Raw genomic sequence first — 23038 nt, 5'->3', positions numbered from 1 at the left:
TTAATGCTGGGACGGTCCTTATTCACTGTGCTTTAGTTATCCAGTCAAGATTGTGACATGTGTAGTGCATACTAACCACATTCAAAAACACCAAGACCTTCTACATGGAAATGGACAATGTCAGTATCTAGCAAAATAGAATCAGATAGAAAATACCACTGATAATGAACCACAACCTGAAATATTAATTCTGAAAAATTAATTATAAATATGGCATAGAGAATGCCCATATGTTTTAAAAGGTAAATCCTTATTTTTTATAACATTTAAAAGTGTTTTTGTAATATGCACATATGTATATGCACACACTCAGGGGTTTAACGGTGTTGTATAGTAACACTCTTAACGGTGTTGTATAGTAACACTCTTAACGGGGTTTAACGGTGTTGTGTTGTGTGGATGGATGGCTCTTGTTCTCTCTAGACTGAGGCTACCTACATAGACTTTATAACACATGAATAACCATATATGAGCAGTACATAAGCATTTCACGAATCGATGTTTTCTTTCATACTGTGGTATATATGGGTTATTAATGTGATATGAAGTCATTATAAGTCCTAAGAGGTACCCTTCAAGTACCATAATAATCAACTCCACAGCTCTGGACTGGTTGGCCATGATGACAGAATTCAGTCACCAATCAAAATGTAAAGTGGTAACATGAAAACAACAGAGTCAAAAGCACCTGACATCAATAAGAAAGTTCTCACATCATAAAAATAGTCCATGACACTTATATAAGCGGTAAGCCTTACTTCATTGCAATGGGTTTAAAAAATAATAATATTACTTCGACTTTATATGTCGTTCCACATGAGATGTTCCTCATGTTAGGAGGAACAAGGAAAAGCTCTATCCATGTTGTCACGTGTCCATACATTGTCCATGATCATTTGGACACAGTCATTTTCCCTTTGTTCATCCCCAGCAATTACAGTGTACAAGAAGAGTACAATAATACAGTTAATGATTTGTTTCGCAGACCCAGATTACAATTTAATCAAGATTACCAATCATTTGGTTTCATGGACATGGCCTCAATTATTGTTGGACTATGGTTAAACTTCCTTTAAAAAGTTCACGTCACAGTCCAGCAGTATGTAATTCAAGGTTAATAGAATACATCATTTTTAGCTCTTGATGAACTAAATCAGAATTGGGCCTACTCCTGGATTATTTCATCTGGGTTTGAGAAACTGGTCCTAAGAGTATCTTCAAATGGAGAAGGAAAGGAAATGTCAATCAAATTTAAGGCTTTTCTCTATGTGATGAGGAGGCAGAAGCAAGTCAGCACAGTCGGCACACACGCAAACACATATGCTCACACATGCACGCACACACACACACACACACACACACACACACACACACACACACACACACACACACACACACACACACACACACACACACACACACACACAACACACACACACACACAACACACACACACACACACACACACACACACACACACACACCGCAACTCCCCCTCACCCCCACCATACACCTGCCCAGACTCACTCAGCCCAGTATATCCAGGTAGACAGGCGAGGCCTTGGCCAGACTCTGGAGCAGGCTGTGGATCTCCTTGATGTTCAGTCTCATGTAGGATTCTCTCTGCCAGCATCCCAGCATCAGGTCGTACACCTCCTTTGGACAGGAACGCGGCCGCTGCAGCACGCGCCCCTGGGTGATACACTCGATCACCTGCATAAAGGGTCACCACCACAATTCAATTGAAATTCAGTTCAATTCAACTTTATTTATTCCCTCAGGGGCAATTAAGGAAGCCATTGCTCACATGATGACGGCATCTAAACAAAGTGAGGTTTCCACAGGTGATGTGTTTTTTAGACTCAGACATATTAGCCTTGGTTTCATCTAATAGATTTCCAGGAAACGTATATTCATAACGCATAAAAATCTACACAGAGAATAAAACATTAGGAACAACTTCCTAATATTGCGTTGCAATCCCCCCCCCCCCCTTCTTTACCCGTCTCCTGCCCTTCATCTACACTGATTGAAGTGGACTTACCACGTGACATCAATAAGGAATCATAGCTTTCACCTGGATTCACCTGGTCACGCCGTGTCATAGAGAGAGCAGGTGTTCCTAATGTTTTGTACAGTCGATGTATACGGACAATACAAATGTGATATACTGCAACTAAGATTAGAAAAATGGAGACTACAGAAGACTGACGTATTTGAAGTTGACAATAAATCTCATTGGAGGTCAAGTGCTGTGATACCAGTGTAGTCAATCTACTGTAGGAAAGGTTTGAGTTTGTGTCTAAGACCTTGTAATCTCGGGAACCCAGAACCAAATCTCAAGAGTGCTGCTGTCTGTGATAAGAGACTACTGACCTCATTGTTGGAGAGCTGGTACCAGGGCTGCTTCCCATAGGTGAAGATCTCCCAGAGGACCACGCCCAGACTCCAGACATCACTCTCCGTGGTGAACCTCCGGTACATGATGCTCTCTGGAGGCATCCAGCGGATGGGCAGCATGGTGTGACCCCCCACCTGGAAACAGACAAAGGATCCATCAAGAACCATCCAGGAAAACCACAGAGAAGGTCAAATGAGGACGAAGGCTGGAATGAACGGGAGACGGCCCAAAAAACAGGGTTAGATGGAAAGGTGTTGTCAGTCAGGTCAGTAACCAACCTACTATTAAGGCCTATTAACATTTGTTTAAAGGTCACGTACACAAATGTGTATTGGGTGGGCCTACAGTTGTCATGGAAATCAATATTATGAGATATTTAAAAAAGGTATTAAAACCCAACATGTTTTGCCTGTATTGGTATGGTTAGGCCTTGTCTGATATTGACATGATTGTCAGTTCAAATGTTTCCATGTGTTGACCCAATTGCTGTTCAGCTGCATCGTTGGTCTTCCTATATGATCACAATAGCGGATACTGTGTATTAGTGAGTGGGCATATTCATATGCTGCCCTCTGATTGGAGGGGGGGGGGGGTTGATGGGTCTCAGTTACATTAATCTGTTTTGTATTGATTCTCCCGAGGGAGGGCCAGGAAGCAGCAGAGGGGACTGTAGTCTACATAGACCCCAGGCCTGGGGCTGATTGGGACACAGAACAAGTCTGGATCTAAGAGCCAAATCTGAGTGCCTTTAAAAAGCAACAAATCCCTTTGAAAACGGCCTACATGGCATCGATTTGAGTCAGGAACAGTTATTCTAGTGTCAAAATTGACTACAAAGTGTAAATAGGATAATTTTGGTCATAAAGTCAGTCTCGCCTAAAAGGGAGTTTGGAACAACCGTGTGTTACTTCAGAAATACTGCACCAAACACCTTAGTTCGATGTAAAATTGCGCAACTAAAACATCCTCTGCAAAAACGTCTAAATTAATTACAGATGCCATGAGTTATTTTAGATTCATTCTGAGGATTATGAGGAAATTAAATAGACTTCTTCTGCGTCTACAGTGTCTCATGGGGGACAAACATGAAATCTTGAAAATGAAATCGTGTTTTTCTAATGAGCAATAGAAAAACACACGTGCCAATTGACATGTTCAGTGGCTCTTTAAGATAATGCCAGCATGGCGCAAAATATTTTTGGTAAAACAGATTGTTCTGGCAATTCTCAAATAAAAACATAATTGGGAGGAAGGTTTAACATGCTTTAAAAAATGTTTTAATAAATAATATAATACACACACACACACACACAGTACCAGTCAAAAGTTTGGACACTACTCATTCAAGGATTTTTATTTATTTTTACTATTTTCTACATTGTAGAATAATAGAAGAAGTAAAAACTATGAAATAACATATGGAATCATATAGTAACCAAAAAAGTGTTAAATAAATCAAAATATATCTTTGATATATAATATATAAATTAGATTCTTCAAAGTAGCCACCCATTGCCTTGACGGCTTTGCGCACTCTTGGCATTCTCTCAACCAGATTTCTCCTGGAATGCTATTCCAACAGTCTTGAATGAGTTCCCATATATGCTGAGCACTCGTTGACTGCTTTTCCTTCACTCTGCGGTCCAACTCATCCTAAACCATTTCAATTGGGTTGAGGTCGGGTGATTGTGGAGGCCAGGTCATCTGATGCAGCACTCCAGCACACTCCTTGATCAAATAGCTCCTACGCAGCCTGGGAGGTGTGTTTGGTCATTGTACTGTTGAAAAACAATTGATAGTCCCACTAAGCGCAAACCAGATGGGATGGCGTATCGCTGCAGAATGCTATGGTAGCCATGCTGGTTAAGTGTGCCTTGATTTCTAAATAAATCACAGACAGTGTCACCAGCAAAGCACCCCCACATCATCATATCTCCTCCATGCTTCACAGTGGGAACCACACATGCGGAGATCATCTGTTCACTTACTATGAGTCTCAAAGACACGGCGGTTAGAACAAAAAATCTCAAATTTGGACAGATTTCCTCCGGTCTAACGTCCATTGCTCGTGTTTCTTGGCCCAAGCAAGTCTCTTCTTCTTATTGGTGGCCTTTAGTAGTGGTTTCCTTGCAGCAATTTAACCATGAAGGCTTGATTCACACAGTCTCCTCTGAACAGTTGAGATGTGTCTGTTACTTGAACTCTGAAAGATTTATTTGGGCTGCAATTTCTGAGGTGCCGGTAACTCTAATGAACATCCTTTGCAGCAAAGGGAACTCTCGGTCTTCCTTTCCTGTGGTGGTCCTCATGAGAGCCAGTTTCATCATAGCGCTTGATGGTTTTTGTGACTGCACTTGAAGAAACTTTCAAAGTTCTTTGAAATTTTCCGCAATGACTGATCTTCATGTCTTAAAGTAATGATGGACTGTCATTTCTCTCTGCTTATTTGAGCTGTTCCTGCCATAATATGCATTTGGTATTTTACCAAACAGGGCCATCTTCTGTATACCCCCCTACCTTGTCACAACATAACTGATTGACTCAAATGCACTAAGGAAAGAAATTCCACAAATTAACAAGGCACACCTGTTAATTGAAATGCATTCCAGGTGAATACCTCATGAGGCTGGTTGAGAGAATGCCAAGAGTGTGCAAAGCTGACATCGAGTAAAGGGTGGCTACTTTGAAGAATCTCAAATATATGTTGATTTGTTTAAAACTTTTTGGGTTACTACATGATTCCATATGTGTTATTTCATAATTTTGATATCTTCACTATTATTCTACAAGGTAGAAAATAGTAAAAATAAAGAAAAACCCTTGAATGAGTAGGTGTCCAAACCTTTGACTGGTACTGTATATAAAACGATGAAAGTGGCCGTTTTAGGCCCTTTTTAGACCTATACATGCCTCCTGTAAGAAACAAATAATTTGTGAAGCATCTTGTCATCTTACTCCTTTTAATGTGTGCTCTAAAACATGGAGTATGTCTATGTTCTGAAATAAAATTCCCATTAATTTATTCAACATAAAAAAATATTATTCATATCTCAAAAGTAACCTTTTTGAATTTGCTTATTTTTAGACATTGTTTGGAACAATATACTATTCAAACATCAACTTCCCAGAGTGGGCTCTCTGGTACTTTTGAAGAAATTATCAATTTTATACAAAGAAATTGACATTGTATGTCATTAACCAATCACAAGCCTCCTGTAGGATTGCACATTCAGCAAATCACCAGCAGAGGGAGTTCCCTTTGAATCCATTTCCCCATTCATTGTGTTGGTGCTGCTCATAAAATGTATCAGAACTTTGAAAGTAGCAGAGAGCCCACTCTAGAAATGTGATGTACTTGTAGAATATATTGTTTAAAACAATATGTCTAAAAATGAGCACACTATCAGGAGGACAATGACACCAAGGTGTTGTCTGTATCATGTACGGTTCACAGATCATTAAGTCTTACAAGGGGCATGTATAGGTCTAAAAAGGGCCTAAAATGGACACTTTCATTATGATTTAAAAAAAAAATGTTTCTGACCCAAATGTAAAAAGAATATCAAACATCCATCCTCCCAATTAAGTTTCTATGTGAGATTTGTCAGATCAATCTGAGATGGCCAAAATATTTTTGGGCCCATGCAGGCATGAAATCGCATTAAAGCCTGTAGTGTTGTCTATACTGTTCTAGTAGAAGCTAGACAGTAGCAGATAGCAGTTAGCCTGTTAGCCCAATCTGTTTGTGCTTTAAGTAGCCAATATCATGCCAATTTGGCATAACAACAACAAAGGAGTTGGGTAAAACAGACACAGGTTAGGCTACCAGGCTATCTGCTAAGGTAGACAATGTTTTCCCTCACTCATTTTATAAGAACTAGGTTAGATACTGGATAGAAAGGGGGGTGATAAGGAGAAGCGTGTTCATGAATCTAGGTATTTTAGGAGCAGTAGCTTGCCTCTGAAAAGGCCTTAAAATAGAGAATTCAAGGCTAAATTTGCATCACGGCATAAATGCAACGTCAAGCATGAACTCCTTGCTCAGGGAAAAAAAACTGCCAGTGCATTTTGCACTGTTGCCCCCTATTACCATGGAAACAGCAATTCTATGCAGATTATAGAATTTGCATTTAAATGGAATTAAAAATAGATAAAAAAATTGATGGTTAAAATTATTGCTGTAACAGCATGGCTGTTACAAACCAAAACCAAATTCTAATTACACATGAGTCTATTCCTGTCTTGCTTGTGTGTGTGTGTGTGTGTGTGTGTGTGTGTGTGTGTGTGTGTGTGTGTGTGTGTGTGTGTGTGTGTGCATGCCCACAGACTCACTCTGTAGTAGTCGGTACTGTACACATCCCTGGACATGCCAAAGTCCCCAATCTTGACCAGCAGGTTCTCTCCCACCAGACAGTTGCGTGTGGCCAGGTCCCTGTGGACAAAGTGCTGGGAGGCCAGGTAGACCATGCCTGCAGCGATCTGCTGGGCGATGAGCAGCATCTGGGACTGGGTCAGCTCCACCATCAGGCTGTGCTGCCCATCAGCCATCAGCACTGCGTCAGGACCATGGGACCTACACCACAACACAGGTGGGTCAAACACCATGCTAACTATAGTTATCTACAATTGACTACAAAGAGGACTTAATTGGAGAAGTGCAAACTCATTCGCTTCCATCACACTTACATACAGTACTAGTCAAAAGTTTGGACACACCTACTCATTCAAGGGTTTTTCTTTAGTTTTACTATTTTCTGCATTGAAGAATAATGGCGAAGACATCAAAAATGAAATAACACATATGGAATCATTTAGTAACCAAAAAAGTGTTTAAACAAATTAAAATAATTTCATATTTTAGATTCTTCAAAGTAGCCACCCTTCACACACTCTTGGCATTATCTCAACCAGCTTCACCTGGAATGCTTTCCAACAGTCTTGAAGGAGTTCTCACATATGCTGAGCACTTGTTGGCTGCTTTTCCTTCACACTGCGATCAAACTCATCCCAAACCATCTCACATGGGTTGAGGTCTTTGGTCAAATAGCCATTACACAGCCTGGAGGTGTGTTTTGGTTCATTGTCCTGTTAAAAATCAAATGATAGTCCCACTAAGTGCAAATCATATGGGATGGCTTATTGCTGCAGAGGTAGCCATGCTGTTTAAGTGTGCCTTGAATTCTAAATAAATCAGACAGTGTCACCAGCAATCACCCCCACACCATCACACCTCCTCCTCCATGTTTCACGGCGGGAACCACACATGCGGAGATCATCCGTTCATCTACTCTGTCTCACAAAGAAACGGTGGTTTTCTTTCTGATGAGTCCAAATCTCAGATTTCCAACGGTCTAATGTCCATTGCTCATGTTTCTTGGCCCAAGCAAGTCTCTTCTTATTATTGGTGTTCTTTAGTAGGGATTTATTTGCAGCTATTCGACCATGAAGGCTTGATTCACTTGGTCTTTTACCAAATAGGGCCATGTTCTGTATACTACCCCTACCTTGTCACAACACAATTGATTGGCTCAAATGCATTAAGAAGGAAAGAAATTCCACAATTTATATTTTAACAAGGCACACCTGTTAATTGAAATGCATTCCAGGTGACTACCTCATGAAGCTGGTTGAGAGAATGCAAAGAGTATGCAAAGTATCAAGGCAAAGGGTGGCTACTTTGAAGAATCTAAAATGTAAAATATATTTTGATTTGTTTAACACTTTTTTGGTTACTACATGATTCCATATGTGTTATTTCATAGTTTGATGTCTTCACTATTATTCTACAATGTAGAAAAGAGTAAAAATAAAGAAAAACTATTGAATGTGTAGGTGTCCAAACTTTTGACTGGTACTGTATGTGCTAAAATCCCCCATAACCTTTCATGACTGATTAGATTAGACACCTTTATTATGCATTAAGTTTAAATGTGTCTTTGGTGCTCTGGCTTACAGTAAAAGGATAAAAACAGACACAAAACATACACATTGCTCACATCGAGTATTTACGTCCGTTAGTAATTTAATACAGTACACGTGAATTGGCAAACGTAAATCACACGCACATTCGCACAAAGACATTGGGACACAGGACAATACCTGAGGAACTTGTTGAGGTCGCCGTGCTTCATGTACTCGAACACCATGATGAGCGGGTCACTCTCCACACACACGCCATAGAAGGTAACGATGTGCTCATGCTGCAGGTTGGTCAGTAGCTCCGCCTCCCGGTGGAAGTCGGCTCGGCCGCTCTCGCTGGCCTCTTTCAACGTCTGAGGAGGACAGGGATGCATGTGCACGTGCAAGCACACACACACACACACACACACACGCACGCACAGCATCATTTAACCATTGATTGATGGGAATGGTGATTGTTTCAAAGTCTCCTTCCTACAAAATTCGATTAAATCCTAATATACTTGTTTGCCGTGCTATTATCCAAAACAATGTACATAGAATCCTCACATATGGGAAAAGCACAAACAGCTAAATAGTTTATACTTAGCTGTTCTTAAAAAAATAAAAATCAAAGCCAGGACTAAAGTGCGTGTTGATTGTTTGAAATGGCATGCATAGATGGCCATACTTTACCTTGACAGCCACCAGGATCTTGTCCTGATCTGGGATCAGGTTGTAGCACTCAGCCAGGAACACCTTCCCAAAGGCCCCCTCTCCCAGCTCACGCTTCAGCACAATGTTGTGTCTCTTGATGTGCTGGACAACTGGGATGTAAAGAGACAGATGAAGTAAGGCTATCACAAGGCCCTAGTCTAGAGGCTTGAGTTTTTCCTGAACATCGTGTGAACTGACCAGGAAAAACTCTGGGCCCTAGTTAGAATTAGTCAGGTCAAGTGGTCAGGAAAAACTCCTGGCCCTACACATTACATACACTAAAGTTAACAGCCCTAGTCTACTCTGTATAGAGGAAAAACAGTGAAACTGTGATATTCTGGACGCTTGTCAGACGAGTATGGACATTGTAACCATTACAGAACTACATTTCCTCACAGGGCTACAAGTGAAATAGTCAGATGTGTGTGTCTGTCTAGTGACATCCTCTGTGCCATACAGTCTGATATTACAACATTAACTGCAAGTCATCCGGCAAGAGGTCAACCAAAGTCATCGCCATGAAGTCCATCCAGTCGCAGTGGCCCTGTCATGGATTTATCAGAAAAAGACCGGGTTACAACACCAGCAGACCTCCGCGCCACGGTAACTCACACGTGTCCGATTTCAGCATGCTGCCAGATTGGCGGAAATACTGTGGGTTCTCGATGACAGGGATCTTTGTCATTCCAATGATCACCGCGTCGTGGCCCATCTCCGAGGACGACGGGGTGTTGTTGCCGTTGGAGACGTGATGAAGAGGACTGGCGGAGTCATCGTCGTTACTGATGACTGAGGAGGAGCCTGAGGAGGAAGGGGAGGACCCCAGTGGGAGGAAATACAATTATGAGAGGAGTGTTTGACTTCTGTATGTTATTATGTCGCCGAACATAAGCTGAAATGTGGTGGGGTTAAATGGAATTAAAACTGTAGAAATGTGCACCTAAAACAAGCTGTTCATCGTTATCCAAATGGGAGGCCTGCAAGTCTCAATACTGGTTTGAAAAACGACTAAACTAAGATTAAAAAGAAAAGCTTTACCCTTCATCCCAAACTTTGAGTTTCTTCCGTATTTCAGAATGATCACCATCAGGACACATCCAATGAGTGCCACGCCAGCGATCCCCACCACTATGTACACCTGGAAAAACACCATTCAACAATGCAAAATACCAATAACAGTGCGCAACATTATAGTATGCACATAACCACGCATGACAAATTATGATGTGTACGTTAACTTACTGCAACACTGTCCTCTATTGGGGGTAGTGGTAAGTCTGAGACAAAAAGAACAAGCACAGGACATATTTAAAACAGAATGAAACAGCATTAAACATACAAACATTAAAGTACATCATCTAATTTCTTCTCTCACATTAAAATGACCTTAGATTTTTCAAACGCTAAAAATGCTGTCTGGTTGTGATGTAACCAGACAGTAGGTGTGTTAGCTACAGTGCCTTCAGAAAGTATTCACACCCCTTGACTTTTTCCATGTTTGGTTGTGTTACAGTCTGAATTTAAAATGGATTACATTTAGATTTTTGGGGGCCTACACACCAACACACAATGTCAAACAATGTCAAAGTGGATTTTCTCCCCGAAAGTTTTACAAATTAATAAAACATTTGAAGCTGAAATGTCTTGTCAATAAGTATTCAACCCCTATGTTTTGGAAAGCCTAAATAAGTTCAGGAGTAACAATGTGCTTAACAAGTCACATAATAAGTTGCATGGACTGGCTTTGTGCGCAATAGTGTTTAACATGATTTTTGAATGACTACCTCATCTCTGTACCCCACACAGACAATTATCAGTAAGGTTCCTCGAGCAGTGAATTTCAAAGACAGATTCAACCACAAAGACCAGGGAGGTCTTCCAATGCCTCGCAAAGAAGGGCAACTATTGGTAGATGGGTAAAAAAAAGCAGACATTGAATATCCCCTTGAGCATGGTGAAGTGATTAATTACACTTTGGATGGTGTATCAATACACCCAGTCACTACAAAGATACAGGCATCCTTCCTAACTCAGTTGCCAGAAAGGAAGGAAACCACTCAGGGATTTCAGCATGAGGGCGATGGTGACTTTAAAACAGTTACATAGTTTGAGGATGGATCAACAACATTATCGTTACTCCACAATACGAACATAATTGACAGAGTGAAAAGAAGGAAGCCTAAAAATATTCCAAAACAAGCATCCTGTTTGCAACAAGGAACTAAAGTAATACTGCAAAACATTTGGCAAAGCAAAAAACTTTTGTCCTAAATACAAAGTGTTATGTTTGGGGCAAATCCAATACAACACATTATTTAGTACCAGTCTCCATATTCTCAAGCATAGTGGTGGCTTCATCATGTTATGGGTATGCTTGTAATTGTTGAGGGCTGGGGAGTTTTTTTCTCAGCAGGACAATAACTTAAACACAAGGCCAAATCTACACTGGAGTTGCTTACTAAGAAGATAGTGCATTTTAACTCTACATACATGTACATATTACCTCAATTACCTTGACTAACCGGTGCTCCCATACATTGACTCTGTACCAGTACCCCCTGCATATAGCCTCGCTACTGTTATTTTACTGTTGCTCTTTAACCATTTTTTTTTTTAACATAAATTACTTCAAGATCTAGATCTAATGATCAACAACCAATTTGACAAATGTAAGATTTTTTTAAAAGACTAACGGGCAAATGTTGCACAATCCCCAGAAAGACTCACAGCTGTAATCACTGCCAAAAGTGCTTCTACAAAGTATAGACTCAGGGGTGTGAATACTTATGTAAATGAAATCTTTCTGTATTTCAATTTCAATAAACATGTTTTCACTTTGATATCCATTTTGAATTCAGGCTGTAACAACAAAATGTGGAATAAGTCAAGGGGTATGAATACTTTCTGAAGGCACTGTAAGTTATGTAATAGACAGGGTCCAGAAACTGCCATTTTGTCCAGTCAAAGGTTTCGCCATGGATTATGCTCGTCTATCCCCTATCAGCTTTTGGACCACCCTGGATTTTTCCCCAAATCCAATACGTTCCCTCAGGATTTCATACTTCAAGCACATACCAGTGGTGTCTGAGATGCAGCAGGGTGATGACATCCCACAGCACAGGAAGAGCAGTAGACAGAAGAAAGGAAAATAACAAGGCAGGATCATCAATCTGTCATTATTCCTAAAGTCTTTAGGGCCCAGTGCAGTCAAAAACAAAATTTTCCTGTATTTTATACATACAGGGCATTCGGAAAATATTCAGACCTTCACTTTTTCCAGATTTTGTTACGTTACAGCCGTATTCTAAAATTGATTAAATTGTTTTTCTCATCAATAATACCCCATAATGACAAAACAAAAACAGGTTTAGATATTTTTGCAAATTCACATAAGTATTCAGACCCTTTGTTGAAGCTCTTTTGCCAGCGATGACAGCCTCGAGACTTCTTGGGTATGACGCTACAAGCTTGACACACCTATATTCGGCAACTTTCTCCCATTCTTCTCTGCAGATCCGCTCAAGCTCTGTCAGGTTGAATGGGGAGCGTTGACGCAAAGCTATTTTCAGGTCTCTCCAGAGATGTTCGATTGGGTTCAAGTCCGAAGCTCTGGCTGGGCCACTCAAGGGCATTCAGAGACTTGTCCCGAAGCCACTCCTGTGTTGTCTTGGCTGTGTGCTTAGGGTCGTTGTCCTGTTGGAAGGTGAACCTTCCGCCCCAGTCTGAGGTCTTGAGCGCTCTGGAGCAGGTTTACTTTGCTCTATCCCTCAAACCTGACTAGTCCCCCAGTCCCTGCCGCTGAAAAAGATCCCCACGGCATGATGCTGCTACCACCATGCTTCACCGTAGGGATGGTATTGGCCAGGATATGAGCGGTGCCTGGTTTCCTCCAGACGTGACGCTTGGCATTCAGGCCAAAGAGTTCAATCTTGGTTTCATCAGACCGGAGAAATTTGTTTCTCTTTTTTTTCTTTACGCCCTTTTTCTCTCCAATTTCGTGGTATCCAATTGTTAGTAATTACTATCTTGTCTCATCTCTACAACTCCCATACGGGCTCGGGAGAGACGAAGGTCGAAAGCCATGCGTCCTCCGAAACACAACCCAACCAAGCCTCACTGCTTCTTAACACAGCGCGCATCCAACCCGGAAGCACCAATGTGTCGGAGGAAACACCGTGCACCTGGCGACCTTGGTTAGGGCGCAATGCGCCTGGCCCGTCACAGGAGTCGCTGGTGCGCGATGGGACAAGGATATCCCTACCGGCCAAACCCTCCCTAATCCGGACGACGCTAGGCCAATTGTGCGTCGCCCCACGGACCTCCCGGTCGTGGCCGGCTGCAACAGAGCCTGGGCGCGAACCCAGAATCTCTGGTGGCACAGCTAGCGCTGCGATGCAGTGCCCTAGACCACTGCGCCACCCGGGAGGCGAATTTTGTTTCTCATGGTCAGAGTCCTTTAGGTGCCTTTCTCTTTTGGCAATCTCAAGCAGGCTGTCATGTGCCTTTTACTGAGGAGTGGCTTCCGCCTGGCCATTTTACCATAAAAGCCTAATTGGTGGAGTGCTGCAGAGATGGCTGTCCATCTGGAAGGTTCTCCCATCGCACAGAGGAACTGTGGAGCTCTGTCAGAGTGATCATTGGGTTCTTGGTCACCTCCCTGACCAAGGCCCTTCTCCCCCAATTGCTCAGTTTGGCCGGACGGCCAGCTCCAGGAAGAGTCTTGGTGTTTCTAAACTTCTTCCATTTAAGATTGATGGAGGCCACTGTTCTTGGGGACCTTCAATGCTGCAGAAATGTTTTGGTAACCTTCCCCAGATCTGTGCCTCGACACAATCCTGTCTTGGAGCTCAAGGGACAATTTGTTCGACCTCATGGCTTGGTTTTTGCTCTGACATGCACTGTCAACTGTGGGAACTTATATAGACAGGTGTGTGTCATTCCAAATCATGTCCAATCAATTGAATTTACCACAGGTGGACTCCAATCAAGTTGTAGAAACCTCTCAAGGATGATCAATGGAAACAGGATGCACCTGAACTCTATTTCAAGTCTCATGTCAAAGGGTCTGAATACTTGTGAATAAGGTGTCTGTTTTTTAAAATAAATTTGCTAAAATTTCTAAAAACCTGTTTTCACTTTGTCATTATGGGATATTGTGTGTAGATTGATTAAATCAAAACATTTCCTCATCATTTTTAGAATAAGGCTGTAACGTAACAAAATGTGGAAAAAGTCAAGGGGTCTGAATACTTTCAGAATGCACTGTATACACACACACAAACACACACACGTTGGAATAATACTGTAAAATTGTGAAATTTATGATAATGACCTTTTAGTGTAAGAGCTGTTTGAAAAGACCGCCCGAAATTTTTTGACTGTTTTGTGGGATGGAGTGTTGGCCTGACTGGTGACATCACCAGGTGGTAAATTAGTTAATAGACCAATAAGAAACAGTTCCAAACCTCTATCAATAACAGCTAGCTTTCAGTTTTCCCCTCCCAACTCAGACCACTCCCAGACAGTCCCTGCAAAATTCTTGCTTGAGAAATAGCTTCTTAGCAAAGAGCAATGTTTGTTTCTTTATGACAATTTAAATTGAAAACATTCACAGTAAGGTACTTAATTGTATCCCAAAATGATTTGATATTGAGATAACAAAAAAAACGGCTGCGATGGATATTTAAAATTAAAGTAACTCTCCAGTGAAAATCTCACTTTTAAAAAGTTCATATTCTGTTAACTCGTACATGAATAATGTTGTTGACTCGTGCTATACTCATACCGTATGTTGCCAAAGCATTATTTTTTTGGGGGGGGGGGGAGCACCTCAAACTATGTCAAATAGACCGTTTTTAAAAATGCTTGCAATTTCCTCAGAGGATGATCGCATAAAGGCCAATCGGTGGTCTACTTGCGTGCATATTTTTTATGATTGGTATACGCCCACACCATTCCAACACAGAAAAGCTGATTTTTGATATTCTTAATTGAAAGAATTTGGAAGGAAATCTATTTCACTCATATTGTAATTAATTATAGGTCATATATCATAGAAATCTGAAAACACTGGACAGTTATTTAACATCATGTCAAGAGAAAAACACATACATACTTGTCTTTGTAATGGCACGTTTTAGAATTGTAATTCTTTGCAAAATTGCAATGTCTTAAGAAATACTTACAAGGGTAGGTATATGGCGGTTCTGAAATAAGTGAAAAAGGGAATGTACATGTTATTCATAAACATCCATTACACATACCATGCTACACAAAAAAAAACAGAATATTCTCAGAAAAAAAGCTGCTATGTTGAACCATTTGTTCCGGTAGGAAACCTCTGAAAAAAGGTTACAATTTTCAGTTCATATAGAACCATTTTTGGTTCCACATAGAACCTCTGGTTTCAAATATAACTCTTGAATTGGTGCTATTTGGAACCAAAAAGACTTTTATTTGACTTGAAATGGTTCTATTTTTAACCTTTTTTATGGTCCTACAGGGTTCTACATAGCACAGATTTTTTCAGAGAGTCTAAAAACAACTTACATATAGATTATAACATCTTATATAGAATTACAGTAACTATAAACTAAACTGCAGTGAGACCTGTATCGTAGTCTGGGTCTGGCGGGAGCAGGAAGTGGGCGTCGATTTCTTTACGATCCTCCCCGTACTCGTTCCTGACCACCAGCGTATACTGCCCATTGTGGATGTGAGTCGGGTTGACAAGCTTCAGGCAGCCGTGGTGAACGCTCCCTGTGCTCTCGTGGATCTCGGTCTTGATGTACTCCTGTTCGTGGAGCTCTTGGTCCTTGTGGTACCAGCGTAGCTCGGGCTTGGGGTTTCCGGTCACACTGAAGGGGATACACCAGTGGTGGAGGCGCAATGGTTCCAGCAGCTCCAGGATAGTGGGGCGAACTGACACAGAGACAACAGGAAGAATAGTCACAGGGTACTGGGAGTGGGTGCTAGACATGAGGAAGGAGGACTGGAAGAATACAGTGGGATACTGGGGTAAGGGGGCTAGACAGGAGGGAGAGTATGGTAGGGCATTGAGGGCAACCAGGAGCTAAACAGAAGGAGGAGTACAGTATGGCAAGGTGACAGGAGACATGTAGAGTCAATCAGATTGTTGAGCAATATTATCATTTCAGTAAGGACACAGAACCACCAGAGGTGGTCTTTCAGAATGTAGACAACCAATACTAGGAGGCTACAGATCCAGGATAAAATTACACTGTAGAATCAGTGAAAATGGCATTTTACATTTTGCAACCACAGTGGCAGAATAAAAAAATATAAAAAAATGGTATAGGCACTCAACACAACAGAACACGTCCTTACAGAGGATGTTGAGTTGGAGGTAAGCCTCGGTTTGGCCGACTACGTTCTCAACATTGCAAGTGATCACTCTGCCGTTGTCCGAAGGCGAGAGACCTAACAGTGTCAGATTGCTCTCCAGCTCCAAGGCATTGATCTGTAAATACATTTAGGAATATTAGCATTGTCATGATGAGCATAAGCATTATTAGCTTTAGCATTATTAGTAATAGTAACATGTATTACACAGTCAATACAGTTAATAACAAATCATTGTGATCATAGTGAAACATCTGGAGTTAAAATATTTAACGCTGTATGTTATAAAACACTTAAAAGTATGGTGTAATGTGCTGTTATTATAATAATAAAATGATATTGTTCTTTTCGTATTGAAATGTAAAAACTTGACAAGTTTCATGTAAAAAATGAAAAACAAACATAAAACTGAGTGCTATGGGGCCTCCCGAGCAGTTTAAGGCATTGGAGTGCTAGAGGCGTCACTACAGACCCAGGTTCAATCCTGGACTGTATCACTACCAGCCGTGATCGGGAGTCCCATAGGGCGGCGCACAATTGGCCCAGCGTCGTCAAAGTTAGGGGAGGGTTTGGCCGGGGGGGCATTTCGCTACACCCGCAATAACATCTGATAAACACGGGTATGTGACCAATAAAATTTGATTTGACTTGGCTCATCGCGCTCTAGCGACTCCTTGTGGTGGGCCGGGCACCTGCAGGCTGACCTCGGTCGTTAGTTGAACAGTGTTTCCTCCGACACATTGGTGCGGCTGGCTTCCGGGTTAAGTGGGCGGGTGTTAAGATGCGCGGTTTGGCGGGTCATGTTTCGGGGGACGCGTGACTTGACCGTTGCCTCCTGAGCCCATTGGGGAGTTGCAGCGATGAGACAAGATCGAAAAAGGGGCAATTTTTGGGGGGTGAGTGTTAAGGTGTCAGTTGAGGAAAGTGCATAATATACAAAGCCAAGAGTTTTTCCCTGCCCACATGACCTCATTAGGAACAACTCCTAGCCCTAGTAATAGTCAGAGGGTTGTGTCATAATATACCAAAACAAAGATCCTCATCTTACCTTAGTGATGGTAAACAAACTGTCAATATTCCACAAGATATCAGGGGCAGGAGACCCTGTTGCACTGCACACTGCTCTGACATCACTTCCCTCCGTCATTTTGATGATAGTGGGACTGACCTCCACTGCGGGAGCCTCTGTCAAATGTAAACAGAACCTTTAACAATGTTGTTTTACTGTACAAGTTGCACCTAAGTGACCTTCACTTGATTTGTACTTCATGCTGTTTACTGACTATTTGAAAAGAAAAGTCAAACCAATACACTGGCATTCTAGTATGCTCCTCAATGTTCCACACGTACACAAACTTTCTCTCTCTCTGCTTTGTCACAACATGTTTAGTGTAGTTCCCCGTCTGTATGTCTGTCTTTCTCTGGGGTTGACATTACCACAATCAGGGGGAGAGAATCTGGAGATGGCCCTCTTCATTGCTCTGTCATCTATGCATTTCAGCTCTTGACTCTCTGTACTGTCAATGTCCTCTTGCAGCCTCAGTTTGATCCACATGTTCTCACATACACACTCCAGAGGGTTACCAGACAGGAGAGGACTAGAGGGGGGAAAAAACAGAGCATTAACACACACACACACACACACACACACACACACATTCATAGACATTGCACTTTAAAATAAGAATTAGATGACATAAAATAGTAAATAGGGATAGGTACTTACAAAGATGTCATATTTAAGTTTTGGAATGTTTTCCAAGAGAGTGTTGACAAGTTATTGTCTCTCAGATTCCTACGAGTCAAAACAATAAATCATAAATGTTACAATAAACCAACTATTGTAGGTTAACTAATGTTATCAATGTACAGGTAACTTCCAAAATAAAGGAAACACCAACAGAAAGTATCTTTGGGGCGGCAGTGGTTAGAGCGTTGGGCCAGTAACCGGAAGGTTGCTAGATCGAATCCCTGAGCTGACAAGGTAAAAATCTGTCGTTCTGCCCCTGAACAAGGCAGTTGTGTTCCTTCCACTGTTCCTAGGCCGTCATTGTACATTAGAATTTTTTCTTAACTGACTTGCTTAGTTAAATAAAAATACGGCATTGGGCCACCACGAGACGCCAGAACAGCTCCTATGCGCCTTGACATAGATTCTACAAGTGTCTGGAACCAGTGCTTGACTTGGACTGAAATAGGTGCCGGTATTGTTTACAATTCGTTGCAGGAGCTCCACAATACTTTTGAGTTAATATTCTATAAGAGGAACAGGAGCTCAAGCAGTAGAACATTTGAGGTGCCGGTACTCTGCTCCGGTGAGCTCCTGCCCAAGTCAAGCACTGTCTGGAACTCTACTGGAGGGATGCGACACCATTTTCCACGAGAAATTCCATAATTTGGTGTTTTGTTGATGGTGATTAAAAACACCAGGTGCCACTCCAGAATCTCCCATACGTCTGTGTCACCAGGTTGAGATCTGGTGACACACACACACACACACACACACACACACACATAACCATTTAAACCCCCTATGCTCATTTGAGACCCCTCTTTCAAAGTCACAGACCTCTTCTTCTAGCCATGGTAGCCTAAATAATGGGCAACTGGGCACTTATACATGACCCTAAGCATGATGGGATGTTAGTTGCTTAATTAACTTAGGAACCACACTTGTGTGGAAGCGCCTGCTTTCAATGTACTTTTATATCCCTCATTTACTCGAGTTTCCTTTCTTTTGGCAGTTACCTGTATATACTGAACTCAATCCAAAATCAGTGTGTGTGTGTGTGATTAAACTAAAATGAAAACGTATGTGACGTTGGAAAAGAATGCTTGCTATATGTTCTCTATCACTTTCACTTCTTTTGCCCCTAGCACCTTTTAACTATGCATTAACAAAAAAATATAGTCCGACCATTAACTGCTCGTCACTGTTTGCTGAGCGTGTCGTCCCGTTACCCAGCCATGAGGCTAAACCGTATGTGCTTGAACCAGCTCCTTTGACTATAGTCGACATTATCATGCCAATCCATGCAGATTTGGACAAGAATTACCACATTAGAAGTGTTGACTGCCAGGCTTCACTGTAAGGTTAGTACAGATGTAGAATCTTCATTTGAGACAGTTTGCTACAGCAGGAGAATAATCCTTCAGCAACAGCAAATGTTAATTATTATGTGGATTATAATTAATGGACATTTTTGTAGGGGTTGATACATTTTTCATTAGGGCAAATCAAGTTTCAAAGTGGAATGCACACCGTTTAGAAGCCTATTTAAAACTCAAATACACTACAAGTTTGCATTTCCTGCTGTGTAGGAACATTCTCAGCAAAACAAAAATATAAATTAAGATCCAAATTAAGATCCTACATCTGTAAGAATCTACATAGTCTATAATATGAATTGGGCTTAATTGTTTTTGATTGGCTTGGGGGCCCTACATTTGCTCTTTGAAAGTACATTAGCTACATCTGTGAGGAGGAAGATAAGAAAAACACCAAACAGAGGATTAATCAAAGACTATACAGTACTTACAGATATTGAAGTCTTGTATTGTTGAAAAAGGCCTGAGATGAGATAGAAGTCAATTTCGTATTTGTCACAGTTCTGTTCGGAGTGGGGGAGTGAATGTGTTATTTTTAGTCACGATTACATAATAATATAGTTCAACCATAACATAGTCTGGATCATAACCTCGCGTAATACTGATACTTACAGATTTCTGAGATTTGAGTAGTACTTCAAGCTGTTATCATTGATGTCAAATAGTCTGTTTTGATTTGCAATGTATCTGTAAAAGTTCAATACAAAATAATGACAAATTATTGTTATTACAAACATAATGGAAATATAGTATTTGACCATCATGTCCATTTCGGGCAGTTTCACAGGTTTCTGAACTGTTTTACGGGAATCTGTAGCTTCTCTTCATGATAGATTGGATAGTGGTACAAACTGGTGTCTCTTTGGACACTCGGCTAATATCTACTGATTAGAACAGCTAATGTGATTGATATCTCTTTACACTAGAGTATACAACACCCGGATGGGTGATGGTTGTTCATGTAATATTCATATATGTTTAGAATGAATTATTCATGTTAAATATTCATAATAATGAATGAAAATGCTTTGCATGCCAAGGTAATAGGCCAGTAGACCATCATCAATTAAGGTTAACCTTTGATTAAGCTATGGATGGTATGAGAGGACACAGTTAAGTACAACACCACCCTGTCTAGATGTAGGCTATGGCCCCTGCATGCTGATGGTGTTAGTTCTCTCACTATCTGCATTTGCCCAGGAGCAATATAGGTTTCAGGCACAATACTATACACCTTATGGATACATGCAATAGGCCTACTGCACTGAAATATGGTAAATCTAAACATATGCTGCGTTAGCTAATAGACCTGATAAACTAGAGTAACACTTATCACCAACAACGTGCCGTGGTAATGCATTGTTTTCTCCGCACATGCATTATCTGTTTATTGTCTATCAAATACACTCATCCAGTCCAGCTCTGGCGCTTCAACAATTGTAACCTAAACCTAATAAATGGCTTTAAACCTGTGTTTTATACAGATACCACTGTGAGCTAACGTGTTTGATATTTCCAAGAACCACTTCGCGCGGCATTGATTGCTACGATGGGTATTTTGTGGGGGCGACATAGACCCGAGTCTGTTACGTTGGCTAGCCCATTATAATCGTGATTTGGCTAATTTATCTGACATTGTTTTCCTTCATGTTTTTTTTCTTGCTTCCCCCAAGTCTCTGCATGTTGGAGCCACGGCAGCCATCATGCCATTATCCCCACTAAATATCCTTACCACTATCCCTGCCAGGGCCTGGTTTCTAGAGGAAAATAGCCTATTCCAAATATTCCCAACAACTCGTGCCCCCACCACCTGACACGCACGCTCGACCCCCCTCCCCTAGCATGATAATTATCCTACACTATTATATGCTGAAGCTATAGCCTACTTCTTATTTTTTTTTTAAATTGTTGCTTAGGGTAGGCTGTCTCCATACGAAACTGAAAACATGAGAGATGAACAGCCTAAATAGTATGGCAAAGTAAATACACCTTATGTGTTTTTGTATTTATTTGTTTGGGCAATCTGACATTGGTTTGCTTAAAACATGAACTGTTCATTGTAGGGTTGCCATGTCTGCAATGAGCGTAGCCATTTATTTTAATTACTCGATACTTACATATCGGTGATGTTGATGTCCATTTCTATGTCATCTAACGTAAGGATAGGGAAATCCTCGATCCCTGGTTCAGGATCGATACAAGCAATCCTTGAGATGCTGCAAGTGCAGAACGCAGGGCAAGCAGCACTAAACCGCCACAGCCCCATCAAAACCATAAAGATTCCCAAGCGAGCCATTCCATATTCCCCTACGTTGGAGTCCATTGCAGGTCCAACGATATCTCACGGTAGGTATTGATCAAATATGGATATTATTAATTTCCCCTGTCCTATAGCCAAATTAATCCGTTCGGCACCACTAACGAGACTACCTTTGATCACGAATGCGCAATCCCCTCAATGTAATATTAGGATGTCATGGAATGGCCTCTATGTCTCCGCAGAATTGGTATCACACTACTGCATATCGATGCGGTGAAGCAAGGTGTCAAGTGCTCCGTCCTCCGTCTCACCCGTCTCTTTCTCAGAGGCAGAGCGACTGTCTCTGCGTGGTAAAACGTGGCGCTCCAGATGTTGAGGGAGCAACCCGTTATCCTTGTGATTCTTCTTCATATGCAGTAGTGATGGAGATGGAAATAAGAGACTGCACGGTGGAGTCAGAATGCGTGGTGATGTAGCGACAGAGTGCGTATGCGAGGAGGCAGGGTACCTGCATTCGTCTATTGATTACCGCTGTGGAAGAGCGCATCTCCGCCAGTCATCGCTGGAATTGCGTTGATACAGAGATGTATTGCTGACAGTTGATCAACATTTATCAGTGTTATGACTATTCAATAGCTATATATTTGTATGCTTATCGTACACATTCTGAAAAATAGATGGGAATAGGCTATTCAAACTATAACCCTACATTTATTTATTTTATTTAACTATGCAAGTCAGTTAAGAACAAATTCTTATTTACATTGACGGCCTACCTACACCCTTATCTTATAATAGAAGGCTTAATAGTTGGTTAAAATTGAATTATATTACCTTTATTTGTAATGTTTGATGTGCCAATTTTATTCTGCATACCGACAACCTCGGTCTATAGGCCTACAGAGTGCTTTTTCCAACAATACCACAGCTCCATGGATGGCCATTACGAGTGTGACGTGCAGTTTGACGCACAAGACGGGCTGCATCTACGAAAAATAATTAAACAATATATATGTGTGTGTGTGTGCTTCAAATGGGTCTTCCATCCGAGGAAAAAAAAGACAGAAATACTGTAGCTTCAATCGGAATAGTCGTAATTTGTCAAAGCTATGTTTAGCATATGGTTTTAAAAATACATATTTGTGGATACATCAGATTTTGGTAGGCCATAAGATTAAATATGCATCCATTTACGAAAAAAATTGCTATTGTAATAGCTAACTTGGACAGATTATTTAAAAAATATGTAATTATGCGCAGTTCAACTTTTTCCTCTAGGATCTTTTCAATGT

The 23038-nt window shown here is 41.2% G+C and overlaps 1 protein-coding gene across 1 annotated transcript; it reads right to left on the bottom strand.

Moving 5' to 3' along the window:
* Positions 1-1450: 1450 nt before the first annotated feature.
* On the bottom strand, positions 1451-22068 carry LOC111961321 (BDNF/NT-3 growth factors receptor-like). The gene is made up of 18 exons (XM_023983497.2): positions 21604-22068; positions 20099-20173; positions 19918-19989; positions 18105-18173; positions 17816-17976; positions 17427-17563; positions 16364-16496; positions 15626-15937; positions 15202-15222; positions 12092-12100; positions 10259-10293; positions 10055-10154; positions 9629-9817; positions 8996-9126; positions 8501-8673; positions 6734-6974; positions 2377-2535; positions 1451-1713 (listed from the first exon to the last, which is right to left on the bottom strand). The coding sequence occupies exons 1-18, from the start codon at positions 21807-21809 to the stop codon at positions 1528-1530; spliced, it is 2409 nt and encodes an 802-aa protein (XP_023839265.1). The 5' UTR covers positions 21810-22068; the 3' UTR covers positions 1451-1527.
* Positions 22069-23038: the final 970 nt, after the last annotated feature.

This window comes from Salvelinus sp. IW2-2015, linkage group LG4q.1:29 (genome assembly GCF_002910315.2).
Source record: "Salvelinus sp. IW2-2015 linkage group LG4q.1:29, ASM291031v2, whole genome shotgun sequence".
In the NCBI taxonomy this organism is placed as follows: domain Eukaryota; kingdom Metazoa; phylum Chordata; class Actinopteri; order Salmoniformes; family Salmonidae; genus Salvelinus; species Salvelinus sp. IW2-2015.
Note: the sequence above shows the minus strand (reverse complement) of the source record. Positions and strands in the feature narration are given on the sequence as shown.

Excerpts from the sequence above, each read along its gene's own strand:
- LOC111961321 (XM_023983497.2), bottom strand. The coding sequence starts at position 21,809 with ATGGACTCCAACGTAGGGGAATATGGAATGGCTCGCTTGGGAATCTTT. Across the intron at positions 9,127-9,628 it reads CATGCTGAAATCGGACACGT|TTGTCCAGCACATCAAGAGA; the intron begins GTGAGTTACCGT and ends TTTACATCCCAG. Across the intron at positions 2,536-6,733 it reads ACAGTACCGACTACTACAGA|GTGGGGGGTCACACCATGCT; the intron begins GTGAGTCTGTGG and ends GTCTGTTTCCAG.